A 22,070-nucleotide genomic window follows, 5' to 3' on the forward strand; every position below is an offset into this window, starting at 1 on the left:
TCTATGATTGTACTTTGCATTCTAAATAAAGATGTGACTCTAGCTATATCAACATATCATATGTTGTTTGAAAGGGGGAGCTCATGCATTCAACCCCTTCTCTATTTTCTTCCATGTATGATGGTCATTGTTCAGCTGAAAGATCTGCTCCCAACTTAATCATTAATGCTACCATTTTGGTTGTCAAACTACCTAGTGGCTCATTTTTTCGATAAATCTGCTGACATTTTGCTTTCAAGTCTCGCACAACTTCAGAGACCAAAATTGCAACCTACGGTCATGTGGTTCCAAAATTATGCAACATTACCTATGTGCATGCAGACCCAAATTGCAAAAAAAAATGTGAATTTGTGTGTAAATCCATGGCAAATAGTATTTTTACCAAAAATTCACACATTTACCTTTTTACTGATTGAAATCAATTAATTTCACCTTGTTTGTGGTAAAAATAAAGTCCCTGACAATTTCCATTGAAAAGGTGATAAAAAACAAAAAGTCGAACACATAAATAGTTTAAATACATGTACAAAAGAAATTTAGAAAACAATAAATACAAAATAAATGTGATATTGAATTTTTTTAAAAGTATGTTTGATCAGATTCCTATAAAGTGTCTGAAAATCAAAAGTTAGCATTTTAGGGGCATTATTTAGTTAATTAGAGCAAACTTTCTACTTCATGCATAAATTAGCATAATTAATTAGCAATGAGATTTTCCCCAGAATTTCATCTTGGAGTTTTGTAGAATTTCATCTTGGCGTTTTGTAGATTACGCCATAGGTGATGCACGTGCCAACTTTTGTAGCGATAAGCAGCCGAGATCATAAGAAGGGGGTGGCTGAATAAGCCCCCCTCCCCCCGTCTTCTTAGGCATCGAAAATAGCCCAGTCTATTTAGGGTTAAAGGGCATAGGAACCAGCAGTCTTAATAGCCCCACAAATCCTCAACTACTCATATCTGACCAGGCTCAATACCCATACAACACCATTCTGAACATTGTAGTCCTGCCCACTTGAATAGTGATTACATACTAATTCCCTACTCAATACATTCTGAATGCAGGTAATGTGTAGTACACCTGTAGTACTCGCGCATTGCAGAGACAACTGCAAGCACAGGATAGCACTGCTCCCGCTACTTGTACATGCGCTGCTTTGGTTATGATTTAAAATGGAGGTTTATAAGATTATTTACATTCATCATTATGTGCAATCATTACACAAATCAATTACCATGCTTTGGGTTATGAGCCCAGAGAGGAGGATGTCTAGATAGGGTATTGGGAGGAAGCATCCACAGTGATCAATATCTTGAAACATATTGGTAACTCTAAAGTTTTGATTCAACTTGTTATATGAAATGAAAGAATATATCATGGCACATAGATTTATAAAGCAAAATACACGATCTAAAATCTAATATCCATGAAATAAAATCAAATAAAAAAAAAATGGTCCCAATGTACATGTATTAATAAAGACACTCTTTTATGGGGGGGGGGTATAAAATCCCTTCTCATCATGGAACTGGGTGAACGGTCACTACACAACTGGAATGTTTATTAAATTATGGTGTTTTTTAGATTTATACTTTACTGAAGATTCAGATAAGCCTTAACCAGAATAACTAGTTCTTCGTCATTTTAGCCATGTCCCGGGTGCTTTCTGGCGAAGGATCTTGGTTCCCCTATACATGTTGCTCTTGATGATGAATGCTGCAAGAAATTAATTCCATTAGCTGCGTGTAATCTCATCTTTGCCCCTGTGTAATGGCCCATCAATCAAAAGGGTTGATGTAGCCAGAAGTTCAGAAGTTCAATCATGTTTTAGGATCTACATGTAACTCTTGCATTGAGCACCTTAAAGTTGAGATAGCACTCACACCTAGTCGGAAGTACATGTATAACCAACACCATGGCCAGATGACTGGCTTAGATTTTCATAATACAGGTCTCGCTTCAGCATAGAGAGCAGTGTACTTGAATCCAGCTCTCGTATCACACATAACAGGTAATAGCAGGAACACCTTACAATAGAAGCAAGCAATGTTAAGTTGTGTCCGAGATGGAAGTGTGTCATCTGCCATCCAATTTCAAGAGGTAATGCTTCACTCGTCCATCAGGACTCCTCCCTGAAACCCACCTGAAATATAAATAGGTACATGTATCATCAGGCATGTAAATAAAATCATCATGATCCATACAAGTACTGTACTTTATGAACCAGGAAAATGCTGACTTAAATAAATAGAGAAAAATCAAACTAGCATAGTGCTGAAAATTTCATCAAAATCAGATGTAGAATAAGAAACTTAAATTTTCAAGTTTTGCCTATTCTTCACAAAACAGCGATATGCACAACCAGGTGAGTTAGTAGATGATGTTCATCACAATTTTTTTTTATTGTTTGAATTATACAATATTTCAATTTTTTATAGATTTGACAATAAGGACCAACTTGACTGACCATACAGTATTAAACAATGCTAATTCCACATGTTCAGGGAGGAATTAATCGTTAAATCACTTGACAATGAAGAGAAAATCAGAATATTTCAAATTTCATATAATAAAATAGTGAGCGGATGACGTCATAGTCTCCTCATTTGCATACCAGCCAGGATGTGCGTATAACTATTTTGTGAAATGAAGCAAAACTTAAAAATGCCATAACTTTCTAAATTTACATACGATTTTGATGAAATTTTCAGTGTAATTCTTGTTGGATTTTTCTCTTTTTATTCAAATCAATTTTTTGGTGGGGGTGGATTTGTCCTTTAAAATGTCTAAATCATAAGCAGTAGATTATATATATGTAAGAAATCAAGGTACATAATAAAACAACATTTACATAAAATAATATAGTTTTGCTTTGATATAAACAAACTTATTAGGCCATGCGTTTTGAGTTGGGCCCGCAAATAGGTGGTATCGTTACATTTGCACGACAAGCACAGAAATAATTAATGGTATAAAACTTGAAATACATGTGCTACATGGGTATATTTGGTATCATATTAAAGGGAATCTTTATACCAATTACTTAAAAGAAAAAGAAATACTTGAGATTACTTCGTTTACCAGTAATTAGCAATTATGTAACATCAATTGGCCATTTTTGCATGGTGGTAGACGAGGGGAGCATGACGAGGGGAGCATAGATTTTCATTTCATTAAGAAACTAAATGTGTAACATCACAGTACCTATAAATATGTAATAGTTTTGGGGCTCACTAGCTTATTCTTCAATCATAAGTGGGTCAAATTTGAACTTTTAAGTTTAAAGGGTACCTAATTAAGCTAATTAGTATAATTAATTGATGTAAAACATGAAATTAACATGATTGAAATTGTGACTGTCTGATGTATAGGAAATGAGGAGAAATAAAATACAGTTGTGGGTTACACCTTGAATAAAATTTAGAAGCTGCATAAATTTCAAAAAGAAAAGCACAAACTAATTAAAGGCTTCAGAGATAAATCAATCTATTGTTTTAATAATTATGACCTCATGGTTTCAATATTGACAGCGTAGACTGATAGTGATAACTTTGTGTCAGAATCTTCAGATTACTCTGGTAACATAATAGATATAAATACACCTTTTATGCAATTTTGATTAATGAAAACTTGTTTGTTGCAATAAAGTCCTCATCTGATTCTATATATATATACTTTTTTCTTAATGTTACATCACACTGCTTCTATAAATCAGTAAATGACACATATTTGGCTGGCACAAAAGTGTTCAGAGAATATTTTTCCAAATTATAAAAAAAACTAAACAAAAAACTACTTGAGAATGAAACTGGTACAAAGATTAAACTAAACAGAGGCAAATGTACCCATAGAATTAGAAATATGTTCTGTGCATTGACATTCAATTGACCCAGTACCAAGAGACCATGTCCTGCAGAATGTTGAGCAAGAGGGTATATTTAGAATATAACACTCTAAAATAACATAAAGTATTTTTGCCAGGTGTCTGGATTTATTTATAACTTGTCAGTTGTTTTTGTTGACACTAATTTTAAATAAGCTTAAGCAGTAATGAGAACTTTTCATTGTGCATTCACATTTTTCCTATATTTACATGTACAGTGTATATGTTAAACCTGACTCTCAGTTGTCAACCTGTGGTCCACCGGTCTTTGAGCCAAGAGGTGACAAATCCCACAATTTGAGTCAAATGAAATCATTTTTTATTCATAATAACCACAGTAAATATATTATAATATACTGGTTAGTGTTTGCAAGTGTATTTATGCAACTAAAGGCAAGACTAATTAATATTTTAGGGGTAAATCAAGCATTGATACATATTTACCTGCAAAAATTGTGATGTGAAATTTGGTCTTAAAAGATGATTGCGCCCAGTTATTTTGTTAGAGTTATCCCCAACAAGTTATATATCACTGGAAAGGTCTCACTCTAAAGAGTTGAAATATGCATGTTATTTCCCTATAGGGTGTAAAGTTTATCTGACTCTCAGATTTATTGGGAAGTATGTTTTTTTCACAGTTTTCCACATATTTTGACCTTTAACTTTTTATGACATTACCCTATGCCTTTTCTGATTGCATTTTTGAATTCCTCAGACAATTTCCTTTCAGAATATATATACTTTAATGGGTAAAGGATGTCAAACATAAGAAAAAAATACAATTGTATAAAATGGTGCGATTTTCGAGGAAAATTTGAGTTGTAACGGAAATGGGCCCAACTCAAAACGCATGGCCATTATTAAATATTGTCTTTATTACTAGTCTTAGATACTAGACCAATAAATAGGTTTATTTCTGTCAGGAATATGCTCCGCTCAGACTTTGTCTGGCTCTGCGGCTTCCCCTCCGTTTCCTGTTTGGTGCATTTCAGGCCAAAATACTTATCTTTATTTTGGTCCACTTCTTTTTATATATGTTTATGAAATAAAGACAAAATTCGATGAGCCCCGTTGGGGCGATTTTGCATTGTTAGCCCCCTAATGGCGGCTGCACGATCGCGTTTTTTGGCAGTACACACAGATGAATGGGATGGAATCCCTGGCTCCGTGGAGGGTAAGCATACGTTAGTAAATGATTTTTACTCTCTCGGGGCCTGGCTAACTCAGAGACCGAAAGTTTTGGTCTAACGTCATTACTAGGCCTACAAACAGTAGAGGCACTGGTCAGAAAATTGGGATTGTCCCAGTTTACAGGGACTGTCTCAGTTTTTAAAGATTTCTTCACACAAGAAATCTAGTAAAGTTCATTCACCTGTCTTGTCAGGTGCAGACACCAATCAAGTGCACTAGCCAATGACTCAGAGATGCCAAATTCAAAGACCAGCTATGCGTGAGATTTTCTGTGAATCTGAGTGAGATCACAGATATTGTGTACAATGTATGGGGATAGGCTGTGATAGTTGGGTGAGACAGAGATTTGAGGGGATGAACAAGAGTCCAAAATGCTTGAGTCTCACGCATAATGCAATGCGTGCGACTTGGTAGCTCTGCAATGTAAACATATCAGGTTTCATAACAAGATTATTGGGAGACGGTGAACTTGGGGGAATTGAGGTCACTGAATCTGTTTTTAGCACTCTCAATTCCCGTAATTGATGTCTTTGTCCCGTAGGGGCAACCGGGCAAGTGAAAAAAAAATCCCCATAAACAAGGACAGTCTCATTTTATCAAGACATGATTTGTCGTGGTTTATGAAGATATCCTTGTTTTCTGGGACAATCCCAATTTTTGGACCAGCGCCTCTCCACTGCACTGTTTACTGACAATGGCAGAGCAATCCAATATGGCCAAACTAATTATAATATATTATAGTGGAGGGAAAGTATGGAAGTTTTGCCGTATACTGCTATTAATCCTTTGAAAATATCTTCAATTATACATATGTTATATGTTTCTGGAAATTAAACAAATAGACCTTGTTATACTCCACTCACACAACATGCGAGGTTAGTAATACTAACCTCGCACAACGCATGTGGTTTCATAGTGGACTTTGACGTTTTCATTCATCACACGAATGTGAGGGAATTAGAAACGCCAAACGTTTCAGTATTTCTCCACTAATGATTTCTTTTTAATAAATTTAGTTAAAAAAAACAAAATGAAGTGGAAATTATTTATAAAACTGTTTTTATCGCTTACCTCCAAGTCTCAACCAGGATACTCCGTTCGATCCGTCCTTAATACTGCGGTGGAAAGTACGCAAACAACAATCGAAAAGCAATTTTTCGTATCGAACATTCTCAATTCAAGTCGTCAGCGCATAATAGGAAATTGTACCAAAAATCAACAGGTTGCATCTCATGTATATACTTATTGGTAAAGTACGCCATCTTTTGACAAGATGATGATGAAAGTGGATTGAACGAGCAAGAAAATAATGCTGATCGCCTAGAATGCAGCTAGCTTGCAACACCGTAAACAAAGGTACGGTAGGCACTTAAGAACCAAGTTTGAAAGGACACTCGTAAAATTACGTCACTCTCGCGATGAATAATCATTAGATCGTGGTCGTGCGTGTTCAATAAAAACTCTCTGCATGCATGCACTCAGTGTGTATTGAACACGCACGACCACGATCTAATGAATATTCATCGGCGAGAGTGACATAATTTTACGAGTATATATCCTTTCAAACTTGGTTCTTAAGTGCCTACCGCGACTTTGAAATAATATCGCGCGCCCTCTTTAGGCAAAAGTTGATATCAACGCTGATCAAGAGGCATCTACGTGAAGATCACGAAAAATGCTCTTATTTTATTCAAAACAACACCAAACAGAATTCAACAAACGATCCATATGGTTCGGTAAGTGTCATAGAATAAATATAATGCTTAGCTACGATGTAAAGTCATAGTTATTTTAGTAAAAAGGGTGTGAAAGATTCGCGTGCACCAGGTGCATATGAATCCTTCACACACGAGACGATTTGAAACCATGAGTGGTTATACTCTAAACTACGCTACGTTGACTACGCGTTACTTGTTGACGTTAGTCACTCTCTAGACCAAAGTTGCATGACAGCCGAGGTAAGTCACTGTTTTTGTTCCTTTTAACTTGATTTTTTCCCAGTTTTTTGGCAATTAATGCCAAGAGGAAAATAATTTGCATTTTGGTCACGTTAATTTTATTTTAAAAATGTTTGATTCATAAATTAATTTTTAAACTTTTAAAGACAAAAATTGAAGAGCCCCGACGGGCGGGGGGATTTTGCATTGCAAGTTCCATAATGTAATAAAATGGCTGCACGATAGCGAGCCGTCTGTGTACGAGGAGAAATTAAAAAAAATTAAAAACTCCTCGAAACAGACGGATGCCATCTGTTAACTTGTTAAGTCAATCTCGGCCTTTTCAACTTGCATGACGTAAGGATCAACTAATGGGACTACACATTGCACAATTATGATCGACTTACCATTGACACGATTTTTGCCTTGCTTTTATTTTTTTCCCTTCCCTCCAAAATGCTTGAATCAAGAGCAGATATCCGTTCACCATTTTATCCTGTCTAATTTATTCAAAAATCACGAATAGACCTCAAGATAGATAAAAGTTTCACAATAGAGTTGTGACAACAGCAGCCAACGTAAACAGCAGCATCAAATTGCAGGTTGGTCAAAGGAGGGCGTCCTCGATTTTATTTCGTTGAATTTTCAGTCCACACAGTGATTTTCAAAGGAGGTAAATCACCCCCATGGTTATGGTGCCCACTGGAGTATTGATTAATTTCATAAACATTTCTTGACAGTCAAGTTGTCGACGATCTTGATTGGCTAGCTGACAAGTACGGTACTGTTAGAGGGGTGGATCCAGCTTTCAATAAGGGGGGGGGGGGGGATATTTTCACCCAAAACTTTGTATGGTCACTAAATATTGTTGGTTCATAACTTGTTGGTTGGTTTCATGTACCGGTACTCAGGTTCACGTTATGGGGCCCAGGCCTTTTAAGATTGAAGTTGTGGGTTAAAGGTTACAGAATTGTAGTGACAGCATACTTATAGTGGGTTGATGACCTGTACTTATTTTAATAAACCCTAATAGAATAATGCAAGCGCGAAGCGAGGGCCCAAATGTTTGGAAATTTCATTTATTTTAATTGTCCTAAAACTGATCGGATTTGAATATTCTCATTTGTGATCATTGAAAAGATGGGTATTTGATGTGAGCTCGAAAGGCAAGCTGAAGTTTTTAATAAACTTGTCTGAAAAGGAACCTATTACGGACTGTTGCAGTGACTTATGAAGAAGACACACATACCTCATCAATCGAATAATATAATGAGAGCGTGATGAAGCGGACGCTGACATTTTTTTATATTCAGACCTGATATTTTTTAATGGGTGAGGATACTAGACCTCTTCCATTGACGAGTGGATACCATGCGCGGCCATGGGGTCTCAAAAAGCACCCTTAACACCTATTTTCCATATTCTGAAAATTCCACGCTTGTTGGCGTGCCGGTGAAACCCTACCCTTAACAAGTATTGGAAACAAAACGAAACTCTTGCAATGGCAAGTAGTCCATGAAATGAAGGGCCCGGTCCTAAATGAGTACAGCAATATTTTATTGTTATGGCACGGGTCCGTCGGTCGTCGGCCGGGTTTTACCTTGACACGTCATTTGATTTGATACGGCCCCACACCTCGCTCAAATCGGACTCTAAATACGTAATGTTTGGGGCAAAAAGGACATCCTTTATAAAACATTAAAATTTTGTTTTATCATCCCCGCAAATTTGACCCTAAACACGTACGTAGCTTTCCTGGCGAAATAGATACCCTTTTTGTGTTTTGACACCCTTATCACGTTACGTATAACGTGCCTTATCTTGAAAAAGACACCCTTTTTACGTGTTTTTTGGTCTCGCATGATGGTATCCACTCGTCAATGTAAACGGTGCCCCCCCCGGGGGGGGCTATATCGATTAATTGATGCGAGGGCGAAGCGCGCAAGCTGACCTAATGTGGTTTATGTTTAGACCGTATTAAAAAGGGGCACTCTGTTACATTACAGGATGCTGAGGGTGGTATATTCCATGGTGCAGGCCCAACCAATTTTCAGAGCTAGAGAAAGAAGACACCCAAAATTAGAGTACACGATTCCCATGCCATGTTGACTTTGTTGATTATCTGAGCGCATTTCTGATTCCTATAGTCCTCCGCAAGACTCGGATACCCCCGGGCTCGGATACCAGAACTTCAACTTTCTATACCTTCCCTTTATGTCCATACAATCCCTCTTGTTTTGGTTATAGGACTTCAATTCTCTTCTATTTTCAGAGTCTTTGTCTGATATGGTCTACTTTTCTCTCTCATCTTGTCTGCTTTTCTCCACCTCTCTGTTATCTCCCCGGCTCCCTCTCTGTTCTTTTCTCCATCTTTTTTTCTTGCAGTCATTACAAACAGTTTCTTCTCCCTTAATTCACCCCCCCCGCTTCAATTTCAATCTCTTCTGGTCATTCAGTCCCAGATTTTTCTTTCCAGATGTGTACAACATTATTTAAAGTTAAAACACAGAACAGAGCAATTATATATACATGAACTGACTTTTTTTCTGAAGAATATAATTGTAAATTAACTTATATGAAGATAACTCATAATGTAAACAATGTGAATAATGTAAATAATAATAATAATCATTGATCCATTACTCTCTATTTATTAAAGTTTCAATGATTAAAATTTTAACCTGGTTATTTGTATTTACTTGTGTTTGTTTTAGATTGATTTCTTACCTTTCAATTCCAATACACTGTCTACTTTTTCTTTGTCTTCTAGAAACTTGTCGATTTCTCTCTTTATTATTATTCTAAATCTAATGAATATTTGCTATACGATGTGTCGCATACTGTATTTTCCAGGTCTAACTCTCTAACACCTGCTTGTATTTTCTTTCCCGACGAATTTTAAAAGTGATATGCAGTTACAACATTCTTATTCTTATTATTTCTTATTTTAACTTAAAATATGAAGGTGATGAATTTTCTACTTCATTCTCATTCCATTTCAGCTGTAGGAGTCTTGTGCAGAATTTTGATAACTTTAGTTTATTTCTCAGGAGTATATATCATACATTTGTAATAAAAGGTTTGTCAGACATGGTTGAAAAATCATCTCAATTAAGTCTTTATGATACAAATGGATATAACTTAATATGTACTAATAGAGGAAACGAGGTGGTGGAACGGGAATGTATGTACCTAATTTATTGAATTGTATTATAAAAAATGTCTTGCCAGTTGTCTCAGAATCATATGAATGTATTTTAATAGAATTGTGCAATAGCAGTCAATGTAAAAAACAAACTATTATTGGTGTTGTATACCGTCCTCCTGGATATAATGTAAACTTGCTTCTCTCTTCCTTTTGTATTCTGTTACATAAAATCAATATTAATGCATAAAACTGGTTTATCATGGGTGAGATAAATTATATAGACTTGACTCTGGTGTCAACTCAAAAGTTGATTCCTTTTAAGATCTTTTACATAGTTTCTACTTGCATCCAACCATTGAATGTCCTACTGAAATTGCGTCAAACACTGCTACCTTATTAGACAATATTTTTAAGAATACAGATATTTCTGTCAATTCTGGTATTATTCTAAGTGATGTTATGTCCCACTGTTTTGCATATTTCCATCTTTCAAACATATTTCAAATAACAAGCCAATTAATTTTACAACGCGAAATACTAATGATATAAATTTGCGATCTTTTTTTGTAGCACACTATGCAATGTCACATGGAATTTTGTATCCTCTTATGCCACTGTTGACTATTTATCGGACTTTCTTACAAATATGTTTATAAAGGACTGCCTTCCTCTCAAATCCCATTGTACAAAACAAAACATATTAACCAAGGACTTGATAAAACTATGCCGTAAAAAAAAGAATATTTGAAAATCGAACTTTATATAGAGAGCAAGCTCTTAAAAATTTTCGTAATTATGTAACTTTAAAGATAAGACAGACTAAGAGAGATTATTAAAATAGAAAGTTCCATGAAGTGAAATGCAATATTAAATCAACTTGGAAAATTATACATAATCTCTCAAACAAGAAAAAGAATAAAAAAAGTAATCAAAATTGATTTGCTTGAAGTTGATAAAGTTAATGTAACAAAATAATAAGAAAGACATATTTAATATTTTCAATGATTTCTTTTTAACATTGGTAAAAAAAATACAAACTCAAATTAACTCTGTTTGTGATTCTTTTAAAGATTATCTTAAACACCAAAATACATATTATATTTCCTTTAAACCAATAACTAAACGCGAAATGATATCCATAGTTGGTAAAATGAAAAATAATACTCGCGCAGGTATAGATAATATAGATATAAAAGTTATAAAATTTGTCATTCATCTTATTAGTGTCCCGTTGTGTAACATATTTAAAGGGATAATCTGGGCTGTAAATATTTATATCTTGATACATAGAGTAGAATTCACGGAGCAAAATGCCGAAAATTTCATCAAAATCGGATAACAAATAATAAAGTTATTAAAGTTTGAAGTTGAGCAATATTTTGTGAAAACAGTCGTCATGAATATTTATTAGGTGGGCTGATGATGTCACATCGCCACTTTCCGTTTCCTTTGTTATTCCATAAAATCATTTTTTTCATTATTTCATACTTGTGTGAATAATGTCTCCCTTATAATGAAATAAGTTGCAGCAATAAATATCTACTGCACTGAATCAGTTGTCAATCATATTAAAACCACAATTTCACCTGACTTAGGGGGTGTCGCAAGAAAATATATATTAATTGCAAATATTCTGTTGCAATTTTACAATTGATCGATCAACGTTAGTTATAGCAAATCAAATTAAACCCCTTGTTTTATGGAGCAAATTAGCAATTAATCACTAATTTACAATTAATTGCAAGACATAATTTATGTTTGACAGTTTGAAAATATATTATGATAGAGGCTGGGCTTAAACAACGTGCTTAAAGTTTTGTTCATCACCCTTTTCACCATCTCTTACCTCTCCACCACCAGTCCCCTCTCTTCCTTTTTAAAACTCCTCGTTTGTCCTATATTATGGCAATCATGTTCTAGCTTTTTCTCGTGTTTTTTATCCATTTACTATTTTGTCTCTTTACGTTCATTATTTTACATATTATTAAAGATTCCTTACTTTGAAATTATAAGTCACAGGGCTTGCTTCTTTATCGATTTTTAGGCAACCCTCTCCGTTTTGATACCTCATTTTTTTTTAGCTCATAGTCAGATATATTGCAACGTTTTAAATTCAGTCCCTGATTCAATTACCTTTTATGATTTTTTATTTTAGGCCTACACTGAAGCTTGATTGAAAATTCTGTAAATAATGTTGTTTATTTTGTTTGTAAATAAATACATTAAAATCTCATCCAAATCACCGCATGGACTACATAATGACAACACATGTAGACTGCGATATATAGGCTTATTTTGATGACATTATTGTCAATATCTCATGCAGGAGCTTTTCAGCAATAAACATTTAACCACTAATCATTAGTCTCGCTACTTTCATCTGTTGGAGGAGCTGAGTAAGTAGAACCACTTGTACCAGTTGTGTCCAATGTACTGCCCTGTGTTACTGAGTCCGACATGATTGGGCCAACGGAGGTTGTCCCGGTGGGGGCTTCCAGAGGCTAATGTAGATGTTGTATACTCTGATATCGCTGACATGTTCGTCGATGACGGCGGTAGACTGGTCAAAGTAGACGGATCGATCGAGGAAAGATCTGTGGATGCAGTTTGGGGTGCAGCTGTGCTCTCGGCAACACCACTCGACGCCATGGGTGCAGCTGATGTACCCTCAGTGATACCACTCGACGCCATGGTTGCAGTGGATGTACCCTCAGTAATATCACTCGACGCAATGGGTACAGATGATGTACCCTCAGCCAACGTCATGGGTGCACCTGATGTTCCCTCAGTGATACCACTCGACGCCATGGATACAGATGATGTACCCTCAGTAATACCAGCCGGCGTCATGGGTGCAGCTGATGTACCACCACTTGACGCCATGGGTACAGATGATGTATCCTCAGTGATACCACTCGACGCAATGGGTACAGATGATGTACCTTCAGCCGACGTCATGGGTGCAGCTGATGTTCCCTCAGTGATACCACTCGACGCAATGGATACAGATGATGTACCCTTAGTAATACCAGCCGACGTCATGGGTACATCTGATGTACTCTCAGCAATACCACCCAAAGGAGATGGTGTCAGTGTCATATTTGCTTCTGCATGGGGCAAAAAAAATTTTTTTGGGGGAAAGGTGTATTAACATTTCTGTTTTATTTCGACTTATTATTTTTCAATCCATAGGGCTACATAATTATGCAGCTATCCCCGGTCAGCTCGAGACGAATATTATATGACTAATATAAAAGAAATTATATCTACCGTCTGTTTAAAGCAATTATGATAAATGAATAATGAATAATAAATTCCCACATGAAGACATTACAGTTTTATGGTTATTAAATGAATATGAAGGCCCAATGCAACGGCGTATCTTTGAAATAAGAGCCCGGGGCAATTTCTAAAGTTGCACTACTTTCCTCATCTTCAATCGGAGGTGCCATCTAAAACTCCAGGGAATATGATTTTAATCATCGAATTCCATTCATAGTATTTGCTAGATATCATGGATGGTGATATTAAGATACTTAATACTAGAATCGATATTATCAGGCCTACTCTTTGTTCTTGATCCCGCAATATAAGTATCTCCCTCGTGATTTCTGTATCAAGTGGCTTATTTGATGGGCAGCATTATTATGATTATCGCTCTCAGCGAATCTACATTAATTCATTTCTATGCTACGATCCCAATTCAAAATGTGATAGAACAAAATACAGTGCGTATAAAAAAAAACGGACAGATTTGAAAAGTCTATAAAATTTTTGTTTAAATAAAGATGTCTATATTTTGGTGTTAATAGATGCTCTAAGGTCTTATCTTTGAAATGCAATTAAAAAAATAAATTTTATTCATGCTTGAGCGAACACGGGACGTTTTTGTTGGGGTGCAAAAAGAGGCTTGCGCCAGAATTGCAGAATATGTGTAATACAATGATCAGACTTCTTGCTAATCAGGAGACTTCCTCTTGACCTTTTCATTATCTGTGCCACAATTTTCGAATTATGCTGTCAAATTTCATTTAACAAAGTTATTTATTTAATTGAATTATTTTTTTTTTCATTTAAGCTTCTCTTACCTTTTAATTTTCCTTCATAAGTAACTGAGAAAGAAGATTTTTGGGGGTCAACCCAAGCAAGAAGATTTGAATTATAAATTGGGAAAACTTGTGATTATTCAAATTGTTTTATTATGTGAAACAAATAATGTTATGTACCTTTAAAAGACATGAATCTATTTTTCAAGGGGTCATTAATTCCTTGACCAAGTTTAATTGCTTGACAGGAAACGCAGGAAGGGATTCATGTTTTCAATGACAATGGTGTATTGAGTCAATTTTGAGGGAGCTAGATATGGCAGATCGGGTAAAATGTATTAAAAAGTTGTGAGCGAGCGAAGTGAGCACGCAAATATATTTTTAAATTACAATATCAAATTTTGTGATAGATTTTGACATAATATTCAGAAAATGATATCATATTTTACTTTCTATCTTTCCTTATTTCCTGTCCACTTTTTTTCTTGGTCATGATTTTTTTTAATTGAGGGGGGGGGGCAACCCGAGCACCCGCCCATCTGTGTGGCTTTGTTCAAAAGGCACCATAACCTTTGTAGCACATAATGAAAGGATTTGAAAAAAAATCCATGCTCTCCCATAATTCGGTTGATAAAAAATAAGTTTAGCTTGAAGAAGGAATATTCAAAGCTAACAGAGAGCATATTAAAAAGAAATAACAGAATAATTCAAGCAAATAAATAAATCTGAAAATGAATTTTGACCGCATGATTTGAAAATTATGGCAAAGATAATGAAAAGGTTAAGAGGAAGTCTGCTAATTAGCAAGAAGTCCGAACATCATATTACTCATATTCTGCAATTCTGGCGCAAGCCTCTTTTTGAACCCCCAACAAAAACGTCCCGTGTTCGCTCAAGCATGAACGAAACTAATTTTTTTTATAGCATTTGAAAGACAAGACCTTAGAGCACCTATTAACACCAAAATATAGACATAATAATTTAAACTAAAATTTTATAGACTTCAAATCTGTCCCGTTTTTTTTATACGCACTGTATAAATGCTTCGTGATTGTAACTTTTAAGATTGTGTGATAACTCGTTCGTCGACATGGAATCGAAAACTTTTCAAGGACAGTATATGGAACATGGTGCAACTAGAATAACTTTATTGATGTATAATTACCTTGTGGTGGTATAGGCCTGCATATGAAGTGATTGTATCTTTTCATATGTGCGACCAGCGGGCCATTTCCTATTCTTGTTGCCATCATCTGAATGACAGATGTGTCGGCAAGAGCCAGAGGCGTACATTCGAATGCGATGGTCGAGTCTACATCAAAAGTCAAAAAAAGTCAGGTTTCAAATATTTAAGATAATTTTCACATTGGTAGATAGATAAATGGAATATTAATAAAAATCAAGACATCATCGCGGCTAAGGGCGAATTGCGATGTATTTACGAGGTAATAATGACACAAAAAATATTCAAACAATAACACATATAATTACAAAATCATTGATAATTACGGATAAAGTATGTTATTGAAACATTGATATTTTTTAAATTATCATACACTTGGAGAAAGAGAATGATAAAACAATACTTAGAAGTATGATTTGTATCAGAATATACCATTGTAGTTATGAATGGGAATGGTTGGACCTTAAGATACACCGTACCCGACTTTCTGCATGGTAAGGCTTCTCTTGTACAGGTAAGATTTATCATACATTGTGGATCACTACAGGAGGATATCGATTGAGGATCTAAAAGTAATCACCCGTGAATGATTGTTTCCATTCAATTGCAACAAGAAATTACACGAAGTTATAGAAAATTACATTCATATAGGCCTACATATATACTGGGCAATACAAATAAATAAAAGAACAAACATAAATTGGTTTTTGTTTTTAAAATCTGAATCTTCAATTACTGTGAGCCACTGCATGACAGTAATTATTGGAAAAGTCTTAAACTTTTGTACAATTTTTTTTTTTTAATCCGAGAATGAGTTAACATACAGTCAACATGTACTAGGCCTACATCATAATTATGATACCAAAGTTATGTGCAAGGATTTCTTCACTAAGTTCACAATGGCTACACCGAACTGCCCCCAATTTTGTTTAAACCTACATTTTTTTCTTACTGAAAAGTTTCACTAAAGTAACCAAAATAAGACTTGTTATAAGTTGAACACCATGAAAAAAAAATCTTACGTTGTCTGTTGATATATGACATCAAGAACACGACTGCAGTAAACCGATACTGAAACTTGGGGCAAGACTGCAAAAGAAATGTGCAAAAGGGCGTGTTTGAGGATGGGGGAAATGAAATCACTACATAGGCTTTATCACAACCCAACATATATTATTCATTCAGTAAATTTCATTCTAATTATAATAGCATTTAGAATTAAATTAATATTTAAATTAATAGGTTGACTCTAATTTCTAAAATCAAATCATGGATCATGGATATTGCTATCAAAGTAAATTATTAGAATGATCAGGGCCCTGTAACGTCGTAAAGGTTAACGATTAATCGCTTATTTGAAAAAAAAAACAAATAATTCTGTTGGTACCTAAAGTCAGCCTACTGAACAAAATGCACATGCAATGATGATCTCGATGGGCCATGTTACAACCGAAAATGTTGCAGCAACGCATCATGTCGCAGATTAAGAGCGTCCAACGCATAATGTCACAGTCAACGCATAATATCGTAGCTTTAATTTCCTTTTAACGTCGCAAGCCTAAAGGCCAGGGGGGCGTTTCATGAAGGACTTGTTGGACATTTTATCCAACAAGTACCAGTTTATCCAACAGTTACCATAGGAAGAGTGCCTCTCAGCCAATCAGAATCAAGGAAAGATGTCGGATCTGACAAGTTGTCGGATGGATATATTGATGAAACGCTCCCCTGGTCACACCGCCCGACCGTTGTTGGAGCGGTCGTGGAGCGGTAGGGAGAGAGTTTCGAATTTCGCTTACAAAATTGGGGGAAAAAATCGAAAAAAAAAAAACAATCGAAATCTAAAATGGTGAACGGTAGCGAGCGGTGATGATTTTTTTCTCTCCGCTCCATGACCGCTCCAACAACGCTCGGGCGGTGGACCAGGCCTTTAACCCCCTTTAACGCATGATGTCGCAGCGGTATTCGCTTCAGGACTCGAGTTAAATGTAAGGCAAAAACTATTTTTTTTCACTGATTAATTTGTGTAAGCTCTGTCATCTGAACGTATTCAAGAGCGTGTTTAATGGGCAGGCGCGGATGTAGGTGAGGGGGTCAGTATCGAATTCATTGTTAGGAGAAGTGGGTGGACTTTGAAAAATTGTAGTGTGTGGACTAGTGAAACGCAAGTATAATACGCATACCACCACTCATCTGGGCATATATCGCTATACATGTCATTCAACTTAATTTGCAAGAGAGTAAAGTCATCTAGCTTGAAATTGAATACAAATTTAATTACATTTCAGTGTTGTTCATGATACCTTGATAAAGAAATTATATTTCGTATTGTTACACGAAATATGCGCATTTTAATGGTGCCAAAAACTGCTCAGAATGTTCATTGCTTCCGTCTAAATGCATCAGGATGAGCGCACTGGCATGTTGCACATGGCTTTTGCTTGTTCTCCAATTAGAGCTTCTGATTGCTTGTTTTAGGGGTTTTTCATTAATCATTATTGCATCATTCTTTTTGTATTGGTGTTAAGAAACTGCTAGACAGGTTTCAGTCAGCAAGTCGTGGTTTTCATGTTGTATTTTGATGTACCAATTTGGAAAAGGTTGGCTCTTGCTGTACTCGGTAAACCATGTTTTTCCTATGCCATACTGTGTAATTAATATTATCTATTGTATTGTTCCTGCTTGAATGAACTTGAACATCTGGATACAAGTCAAGCACAATGAAGTCTATGTTGCTCTGTGTTTGTGTGCTTCCTTGAATGACTTTGTGCATTGCAGTGAATGGTCTTCTGTGTACCCTTTTCATCACGGACTATTCACAAGAAAGCACTTTCTAAAGAGGAGAATCCTATACAGCTCAAACTGCACTGCCTCCTTTCAACTAGAACTTCTCAATGCAGGTGATGTTCATCAAAACCCCGGACCTTATAACTACATTCAACATGAAGAAGTATCGCCGACGTCACTTCGACATGGTACAGCTAATGTTCAACGCATGATCAAGTATTCTTCTGCTACCCTTCTTGAATTGAGGAATTCCAATAGAAATCTCCCATTGGACATTTGTAACCCATTCACTCATATGGTATTCAAAGGGGTAAAACACGGCGAGGAACTCAATGAGGCCGTAGAAAGAACTCTATTACACGCGATAAGCAGCCAGTATCGTCATCATCATCATCTTCTTCTTCGAATCGTCAGCTCTGTTCTGTAAACGTACAGTCTGTGCGCAATAAGACTGCCATCATGCACGATTTCATCTGTGACAGCAAAGTAGACTTGGTTGCCATTGCAGAAACTTGGCTTAACAGAAATGACTCCCAATAAAATACTCCCAATGGGTATCAATTTGTTCATCATCCACGAAGTGGTCGCCGTGGCGGCGGGACTGGCCTTGTGTTTAGAGAGACAATTGATGTCCGTATGGCAGCTGCTGGTGAGAAGAACTCTTTCGAGTTCGCTGAATATCTTGTCTCATATATGTCATTTAATATGCAATTGATTAATATTTACAGACCGCCATGCTAAGAATCTCATCCTGTAACAGTTTCATCGTTCATATCTGAGTTTAATGATTACATCCAATGTCATTTGTTTTCTAATCTCTTTTTTTCTCTTTTCTAAGAACGATAAAATATCAAATCTTTTTTTTCATAATAGATTTAATACTGCCCAGGGGCGTCGATCCATTTTTCAGGGGGGGGGGGGGCAAAATCATGAATCAACATTCCAAAGGCACTCGATCACACAAAACGAACAAACTCACCCACACACACATCCCTACACCCCCACACACTTAGGCCTATATATACAATGTATAGTGCGTCCCAGAATAAACGAAACCGAGATTTAGCGATCATTTATAATAACTTAATCATAAATAGAATAGACAAATGACCTACCAATTTAAAGCTTAGAATCTCTTCTTTCATCTGATATTACTTAGGTTATTTCTTATTCACGCATGAGTGAGCAAAAACAATTTGAAGAAAGGATACCAAAAACTCATTTGGCGGGGGGTATCTGGTTTTCAAAAAGAAAACCACATTTCTGAAAAGTTCAATATCTGCTCTTTAATTTGGTACCTAAATCACAGAAAATGGTCAAGAAATAAAAAAGTTCTGGTCATTTGAAATAAGGCTTGTATTTCCATAATTTCATGAGATCAACGTGTTTTCACCGGTTTCCCACAGAAGCTTTCGCATGGTGAACAAAAGATTTAATGCATGGCTGATCGTCAACAAAACAGAGTGTCGAGTGAGTTTGAAAGCCAGCCTGGAGAACCTCTTCATTTTGTGAAATTATTGAAATTCAAGCCTTATTTCAAATAATGACCAGAACTTTGTTATCAGGTTCGGGGTTTGTATGACTCATGAGAAAGAGACACATCTCACCCTCACCAACAATGCGAGCGCGAAGCGCGAGCTGATTTTTTTTAGTATGACATGAAAACAGGAAAAATGTACCTGTTTAGGTTTGTTTGTAGTAACTCATGAGGAAGATAGATACATGTATCTCACGAGAGAGAGAGCTGAAATTTCTTTATATTCTGACCTGAAAGCTTGATATTCTAAGCATTTTTGGTACCAATGATTAAGATGGGTATCTAGAAGAACAATAGATGCGAAGCGCGAGCAGAAAATTTTGATATTTCGATCTGGAAAAAAAGACAGTATAATGGACGCTTTTAATGAAGAACAATATATATATATCCAACAAAAGATTATTGCAAATCGCAGCGGGAGTCTATTTGAGGTTAAGAACTGAAAACGGGACATTCTCTTTACCTTTTTAATCATGAAAAATATGGGTTTTTGGTACAGAAATGATGCGAGCGCGAAGCGTGAGCTGAAAATTTTTATATTCCAATCTGAAAAGCAGACATTTTGAGTACGATTTTAAATAAAAATCGAGTTGGTATCTCAATCTCGCTTGCTGATTCCAGTGTATGATTACAATCTTATTTCATTTTTTAGTTGCAAATGCAGAATTATTGGGGGGCAAAACGAAATGTTTGCCCCCCCAATATTTTCATTGGTGGGGCGATCGCCCCCCTGGATCGACGCCTCTGATACTGTCCCCCCTGCATTCGCACCTGTCCCACCAAACACACTTTCAAAAACGTTCAGATGACAGAGCTTGAACAAATTACTGAGTGAAAACATAATCTTATCTTATCTGCAACTCGATTCCTGAATAAAAATCCGATGCGACATTATGCGTTAAGACTTGCGACGTAGTAGTTTTAAGCTACGACAATATGCGTTCACTGTGACATTACGCCAAAATCATCCATGCATAATGTCACAGTCAACCGATACTGTCGCTGCGACATTATCGGTTGTAACAGGCCATAGAGGTGCGCGTGGCCGAGTGGTCTAAGGCGCCTGGCTATACATGGAAAGTCCGGGGCTCGAGCCCCGGCCGCGGCACTTATGCCCGTGAGTAAAGCATTTAATCTACAATGCTCTTTTATCTTGCTTTCAAATAAATGGAAATGCTATATGCATTATTGGTAACAAAGTGTGCATTTGTTAAAAAAAAAAAAAAAATCATTACATGTTGTAAGTTATTAATCGCCAACCTTTGTGCTGCGGGGCTTCACTATGGGTATACATTTTGACTTGGTTGTCAACGTGGTAACTAAGACCAGCTATGATTTTTAGTGTTTTTACTATGCATGCACAATAATAATTGTATAATCAATTCGGTCTACTCACCATTCTCGTTCTCCTGTTTTATCCCATTACAAAATAAATGATTGCTTGAAAGCTGAAGAAAGTAGTTCTATGAAATCACTTGGATAAAAAATTATACAATAATATCAACATTTCACCAAATAAGAATCTGACCATAATGTTCCCTGTTTCCTGTTAGTTTGGCATGGTTATTCTGCATTTGGTTTCACTCGGCAGTTTCCACAAAATACTGGACAAAAAAAACAATGCTGGCGTAATTTTTTTTTTCGAATCGACGTATTCTAAGTGATAAAATATGAATTCCATTTGTTTTTGGCAGGAGGAAGATGCTTCCTACGTCATTACAACGTCTTTAATTACATCTGTTATCATTGTAGTCTTTACAGTCAATTGTATATTGTCGTACTTGATGATTGCCCCATCCAACCTTGATATTGCATTTTCATGCATCCTTTTTTGTGCAATTTGCATCAAAGAAATTTGATCTAGGTTGTTTTGCTCAATAAACAAAAATTGATACTGCATATATTACTAGATCTCACCGGAAATTAACACAGGTTATTGGTCGGTATTGCGACCTCGTTCGTGCCTTCATCCTTTTATCTATTACTAAACACAAGGCAAAAGCGATTTTGTGTCTCGCCCACTATTGTAATTTGCGAGTGCACGCAACAGAATTGTATCAAAACTTCATTGTGAAATGACTGGGATGGAATAACACTTGTCATATGACCCTTGCACGTAAACTTTCATGTTGACCTAAAAATTACCTTTGACCTTACCATGTGACCTCCGACTGCAGCATCACATGCAGGTCCCCCAAGTCCATCTACCATCCAAGTTTGGTTGAGAAGTGACTAACTGTTGCGGAGTTATGTGTCATCAAATTTGTGACGGACGGACGAAAGACGGACGACGGACGACATATGGATCCCTAAATTTCGCCTTCACCTCTGGTGGGCGAGACAAAAATAAGAGTTGTTATGAA

General features: G+C 36.1%; 1 protein-coding gene across 1 annotated transcript; it reads right to left on the minus strand.

The window, feature by feature from the left end:
- Positions 1–11,660: 11,660 nt before the first annotated feature.
- Positions 11,661–21,244, minus strand: LOC121415574 (uncharacterized protein PB18E9.04c-like). The gene is made up of 4 exons (XM_041608838.1): positions 21,104–21,244; positions 16,409–16,475; positions 15,369–15,515; positions 11,661–13,264 (listed from the first exon to the last, which is right to left on the minus strand). Exons 1-4 carry the CDS (start codon positions 21,104–21,106, stop codon positions 12,534–12,536), a joined length of 948 nt encoding a protein of 315 aa, XP_041464772.1. The 5' UTR covers positions 21,107–21,244; the 3' UTR covers positions 11,661–12,533.
- Positions 21,245–22,070: the final 826 nt, after the last annotated feature.

The sequence above is a fragment of the Lytechinus variegatus genome, chromosome 5, assembly GCF_018143015.1.
Source record: "Lytechinus variegatus isolate NC3 chromosome 5, Lvar_3.0, whole genome shotgun sequence".
Taxonomy (NCBI): Eukaryota; Metazoa; Echinodermata; class Echinoidea; order Temnopleuroida; family Toxopneustidae; genus Lytechinus; species Lytechinus variegatus.